This window comes from Coptis chinensis, chromosome 9 (genome assembly GCF_015680905.1).
Source record: "Coptis chinensis isolate HL-2020 chromosome 9, ASM1568090v1, whole genome shotgun sequence".
NCBI lineage: Eukaryota > Viridiplantae > Streptophyta > Magnoliopsida > Ranunculales > Ranunculaceae > Coptis > Coptis chinensis.
This window is the reverse complement of record NC_141464.1, coordinates 72,753,117-72,759,753: the sequence shown is the minus strand read 5'-3', so window position 1 is coordinate 72,759,753 and position 6,637 is coordinate 72,753,117. Positions and strand designations below refer to the sequence as shown.

Here is a 6,637-nt window from a genome sequence, read left to right as displayed (position 1 = left end):
TATAGTGATCACATGAATATATCAAATAATGATCGCGGTATGCATCGAGATTCACCAAAGTGATTGGAGAATATCCCATGCGAAAGGTCCTAAAAGCTCTTGAGCAATGCAAATGCATATCCAAGTTCAAAGACATTCAAGGGCTGCTAGCTCAACACTAATTTCCCCGGTATGTGCTTTGGCTCTTTAACTAATAGCAAAAAAGTATCTGCGCCGTCATCCTTCACCTTATGCATCTCTAAAATATCTAATAGATTAATCATAGATAACTTTTCGAGTATAAAATAAGCACCAATCACGTCTCTCCTATCAGAATTTGGTGTAGTAGGTCCACGTTCATGCATGAGACTTGCTATGCTATTTTTTAGATATTATATGCAAACTTTTTACCTGTGAATGCATAGTTCTATTAAGAAGCGAGATAATACATTAATCACAATGTAGCTTTCTTATTTGGTTTGTATCGAACAAACATGATGGTGGTATCTTGGTATGAATAGTGTATGTAGTTTGAATTGACGATAATAGGCTCGGATAATTGGCACAAAATCATGGAGATCGAAGTCACGATTACAAAGGTACTGTGTATATATTAAGTTTTCTTCTTTTTTTGCTTGATATCTGCTTTATTAGAGATAAGGTGAAATTTTTTGTTTGTTTTTTCATTTATTCTTACTTGCATTGATTTTCCGTGATAATGTATCTTTAGTAAGGCTTATTGTGTGTGTATCCTCATGCACATGTGGTTGTGTAAGTGCGTCGATTAGGGCATGCCTTACTGATATAACGTATCTATAAGTTTAGGTTTGACCTTAGAAGGAAAAAAAAAAAAAAAATTTATTACGGTCTTGATGTTTTGATATAGGTTGACTCTTTTAAAGTTTGTTATGTGAAATTGGTTTATTATTTGGTTAACACTCACTATTTCATTTGCACTTCTTACTTCTTAACTTACGTTAGTTTGTTTTGTAAAAAAAAAAAAAAAAAAAAAAAAAACTTACGTAGTTTGCTGAGTGTGATAGTACTCATTACATTGTTTGCAGGTATAAAGGTGGATCTGCAGTACCTAGAAAACTGATTTCCCAGGGAAATCTTAAAAAGACTTTCACTGATAATATATATCCCCTTCGCTTTCAACTAATTGATGCTAGAGATGTTGGATAGTATATGTTATCCGGATAAGTAAAAAGGGTATTTCTCCTGCACTTAAGTTTCTTTTTCTACATCGTTCAGACATCGAAGTGAAACTTATGCGAGGCACCAAGTTTTTACTAAATTACTTTACATCTAGCTGAGTGCAACAACTTAAATTTAAACTTTGTAAAGGGTAAAGGGTTGTCCCTGCATTTATTACGTTTAGCAATTGATTCGAAGCTTATTTAAATGTTTCTAGGTAGATTTTAAAAGTTTGTCTTGCAGGCTTATGTAGACGAGCTCTACGACCAGGTCAGAGTGTTTTGTGGGCTGGGAGAGGAAAGTGTATGTTTTGTTGGGTTACATTTTATCTTTCACGTACTACTGCAAACTTTTATTTGGTGTTTTTGACTAATAATGTAAAGAAGGAAAAATTAAAAAAAATGTTGTGTTTTCTTTTGTATTTTCTCTAGGTTCGTATTTGGGATTGTTTTAAATAAAAAGATACATTTAGTTTTGGATGTTGCACACAAGGCCCTTGAGGAAGCTCAATTGCAGATGGACCAGGATGTAAGTTGTCGAAAGGGTCAGTAAAAAATGGTATTTTCCATTTCAATTATATGCATTCATGTATTTCCTATCATTTAATTGATTTGCATTGTGTGATTTAATTGTTAGTATTTGATTCTAACTCCATTTGTAGCTGTTGTGGTGAATAATAATACTCAAAGAGTTGTTTGAGAAACTGGATTTATAAAAAAGGCAGTCCACTGCAGCAGCAAAACGAAGCTCTTGGAGCTAGAAGTGGGTGATATAAGAGTCAAATGCCTGAATATCAAGTGTGTTAAAAAGGAAATTCACTCAGCATCACCAACCAAATGAACTGAAGCAAAATGATATACTCTGGGCATGGAGACCAATTTTGAACTTTTCTTTCAAATATCTTGAGCCCCATCTCATGTGATATAGTCCTAAATATGTATTAAGCTAACTACTAACTGGAGTATATGAGTGCATGGTTTCAAGTTTTATTTAATTTCGTCCCTTAACATGTTGATGATTGTTGACAATTATTCATCACATTGTAACTGTGATTTCCACTTGAAATTTGTGTGCACGAGTTTGGTTGACACACGCATAGCATTATACGAGATATTTGTAAGTTGGTACATATATATTTGTGTAATTATACACAACATTTATGAGATCCCTCATGTTTCATGATTTTTAGCACTATACGAGTAACATGCGAGAATTATTTTGTTGAAATTTAGATTTATGTATGTATATTGTTAACATTTTTCTACCCTTACTGTTTTTTGCAAATTAAATTTTGACAATTTTCATTTTGGATCTACAGTATTTTGCTTATTTATCGGACAAAATCTTGGAAAAACAACTGGTGTAGTACTGAATCAATTTGACGCCCACGTGCACATTTGGTAGTATATATTATAAGGACTCTTTCAATTCGATCAAGTAAAAGTCTCATAAATGTAGCAACTAATACCCTTATAATTTTCTTCTACATCGCAACATGCAATTAAATGGGTAATGACCGACAATTACATCTCGACATTTTATAGTATGTTGACCATTTGGACTTTGACCATGATAGCTAAGTCAAACTACCGAACCTCAATAGACGGTTGATCAAAAGTTGAAAACTACTTCTTCTTCTTCTTCTTTTCTTCACATTTCTCGTTAAACGCACCCCATTTATTTACACCCACAACATGGCAACTACAACACTATCTCAAATTTCATGTTTTTCTTCACTCAATAAAGAGAAAAGAGTCCGTCTTGGAAAATCTTCATTGGTTACTGTACCATGTCGTTTTAAGGTATGGGCTTCTTTTATTTTATAGTTTCAAGCTTTTTATTTAATATATTGAGCTAGTTTGTACTTTATATGAAGATTTATGGCGGGCAATTGGTTTTTTTTTTGGGATTGGTTGAGGAAAGATTCAATTTTGGAAGATTTAAGGTTATAAAGCATTAGTACATAAATGAATATTTTATTATATTGAGCTTAATGATGAAATAAGTAGTGGGTGTGATTGGGAAATTGATTACTATTAAGGATTACGTAGGCTCAAATGTTGGATAGAGCTCTGTGAAGAATGTATTACTTTGTGAATCGGTAGTGATGATGAAACATATTTGAAATCCACGCTCCGTTATCATATGTTGCTTAGTACTTGAATATCTATTTTGAGCTCAAAATGAAGAACTAGGATGGACGACAAAGTTATTTACTATAAACAAAAGAGGAATGTTAAGAGAGAGCGAGAGAGGAAAGAAAGACTTTATGCACTTGTAATTTGAAAATGCAACTCTTGTCTTTTCATTAATCAACATGTTATAAAGATTTTATTTATATTTAGGAACTACTTTTCTTTTATTTTCCTTTTTTCTTTTTCTTTTTTCAGTTTTCAGTTTGTATGCGCCTTGACGGGAGTGACACACAATCTCCCACCTCGGGAGCAGATACCACTTTGAGATATGGAACTGATGCTTCAAAATTACATGTAGAAGGGGCAGCTAAATCATACCCTGTTAATGAAAAACCTGTTGCTGAAAATCTAGGGATGGACGAGAATGGACCTGAACAAGGTGTTGCATCTCACAATAGGACAGCAAAGATCCATGATTTCTGTTTAGGGATCCCCTTTGGTTAGTTCTCTTCTTTGTAATTTTTAAATTCCTAGCAGATGTCAAGTGAATGCCTTTCAGGACAATCAAAATTGGAGAATCGATCATGAAATATGGTGTATTCTTTGAGCAATTTTTCTGTTAGCTTTTTACTTGTAACCTAAATCTTTGTTAAGACATCAAAAGAGGCATATGTTCAAGTAGTCCTGATGTTGGAGTGTTTGTTCATCTCAGTGTCACTATATTATTGTACTGCATATATTCTTGCTTGGTTAAATGAAGCTTACTTTGTTGATGTGGTATTTTTATGATTTCTTATCCAATAGAAAATTGTATCTTATCAAAGAAAAAGGAAGAAAAGAGGGTCAAAACCCCAACATACAGATGCAAATTCTTTAGTAGCAAAAGTTCAAATTAGCCAAGAGAAAAGAGAAGGCCCCTGGATACCTTATACCCTGATTTTCTAATCTAATTGACTTACAGAAATTGTAATTTCTGTGCTTCATCAACTATAACTTATTTGTGCTACTAAAGCATCTATTGTAATAGCTTTGGTGTTTCCTTTAAACATTGGGTTTTGTTCTTTCATAGGTGGGCTTGTTTTGAGTGGAGGACTTGTTGGCTCTATATTGTCCAGAAATCTCACAACTCTTGGCATTGGCATGCTTTTTGGAGGTGGTTTACTGGCACTGAGCATATCCAGCTTAAAGGTTTGGAAGGATGGGAAATCCAGCTTTCCATTCATGTTGGGCCAAGCAGGTACTTAAAAATCTAGTGGACTTTAGTATTTGAATGTTACTGAAGACCTTTTAGTCCATTTTTTGAACTCAATAGTACCATTTAAAATGGCTCATATTAGAATACAGTTAGATGTTTAGAACAACACCTTAATTCCGTTATGTGCTTATCTTTGTTTCTTAATCTATATACAGCAATAGAACTCATCTCTTTTTCTTGACTTTGCAGTACTCTCTGCAGCATTTTTCTGGAAACATCTTCAAAATTACTCTTTGGTAAGTGATCGCTGTTATAAATTATTTTTTACTCGTCAATAAGCGATTTTCTTTGCTTTGAATGTTGCCTGATATCAATCGTGGTTGCAGACAAAGAAAGTCTTTCCGTCAGGGTTTTATGTTGTTATAAGGTACGCCTATATTCTTCTGTAATGTTTTTTGTTCGCCAAAATTGCTTGAGTTAAAACATCTGCTCATTTATATGAACTCACTTTCCAATGAATGGCAGTGCGGCAATGTTATGTTTCTATACCTATGTTGTGGCATCTGGAGGAAACCCACCACCAAAAAAGTTGAAGGTGGCTACTAATCCGTCCTCATAACTCAACATTCAAGCTTATATACTTTGGAAGAAGGAAAAAAGACGAAAGAAAAAAGGAAAAACTGAGAGTTGGACCAACTAGGGTTACTTTCTTTCTGTTCTATACGACTAGTCATGTGAAGAGTTTGTGTCAGTATTTATGCAGTGAGTTTGTTCTTTTTGAGTTTTCTGCTGAGCGAAAAATGAAGTTTTGTCATCATATACTGCGAGAATAAATATTTGCAATAGATTAAGCTAAAATACCGCTTGTTGTACTTTGGTTATTGTGAATCAGCAGCGTCCACATTTAATCAGAGCATTGTCTGCATCTCTGTTCAGTTGAGCAGTATCAAGTTTCACTTTTACGATACAATTATTGTGTTCTTGGCACTTTGAGCTATCGTATTTAACACCACTGTATCTGCATCAGCTCTGTAGTTGTCGATCTCATTGTTGTCAGGAAAATTGGATGTTTCATTTGGTTTGCATGTGGTGTCATGGTTTGGAGTGACAGACACCAGTCTTTATTGGTCTGTTGACGTAAAGGCTTATTTTGGATTTCGATCATGATTGTTTGTGAGGGCGATCTTGAGTTTTAAACATAATGGGAATCATCATACAAAATATTACTTCTATTCAGAATTGTTATTTGTTAACCTTACCAGAAAAATCTGTTCATTTCTAAAGTTTTCAGTTTCTATTGGTATGTTAGTTTTTATGGGCTCAAAATCAACCTCGCCAAACGTTACTTCCATGTTGTTTAGAAAACCCTCTAACTAGATATCTTTTTTAAGCGTTTTAAACCCTGGTCAATCGCTATACTGAACATATCAGCTACTTACCATTTTTTTTATGTTACCTAACAATTTGTACCCAACTTATTGAATGTGAAGAAATACATAAAAAAAAATGAAGCTCGGACTCTGTAAAAAGAGAGGAGAGAAGAATTCGTGTAGGAAACAGGTGGGCGGTTTCGATATTAAAGTTTGTAAGGACAGAGATCTAACTGACTAATGGACATTAGCATTGATAGTCTAAAACAAAGGGAAAGCCTGTCGATGACATTAGCATTATGCTCTAGTACGTATGCAATATTGCTACAGGAAATAAGCACGAGAAGTGTATAAATTATCAACACAAAAACAGCTGTGATTATCCTGTACGGAGTGACAAGCTTTATGCATGTTGTGATGTGTGTGGCTTGTGCACGTGAGAGAGAGAGAAGCATCAAATGTAAATAAAAAAATAAAAATAAAAAGTACACTTTTCTAGCTTTACCTCTTCCCCCATTTATGTACTCCCTCTCCTTCCTCCTCCTCCAAGATCACATCACATCCAAATCAACTGTTATTTTTTTGGTCAATGCAAGTAAAAAGACTTCATTGCTCTTTTAATAGTTTTCAGGCCAATTAGCTTTATCTCCTCAGTTTTTTAATCTAGAGGTTTAGCTTTACCCCCCTAGTTCTTTCATCTAGAGAGGTTACCCCCCCCCAAGACCACAACACATCGACAAATGAAAAGACTCTAATGCCCT

At 34.2% G+C, this 6,637-nt stretch overlaps 1 protein-coding gene across 1 annotated transcript; it reads left to right on the top strand.

The window, feature by feature from the left end:
• The first annotated feature begins 2,651 nt into the window (after positions 1-2,651).
• Positions 2,652-5,364, top strand: LOC147477899 (protein FATTY ACID EXPORT 1, chloroplastic-like). Its single transcript, XM_086583728.1, has 6 exons — positions 2,652-2,978; positions 3,567-3,810; positions 4,381-4,548; positions 4,756-4,802; positions 4,893-4,933; positions 5,032-5,364. The coding sequence occupies exons 1-6, from the start codon at positions 2,871-2,873 to the stop codon at positions 5,123-5,125; spliced, it is 702 nt and encodes a 233-aa protein (XP_086439854.1). The 5' UTR covers positions 2,652-2,870; the 3' UTR covers positions 5,126-5,364.
• The last annotated feature ends 1,273 nt before the right edge of the window (positions 5,365-6,637 follow it).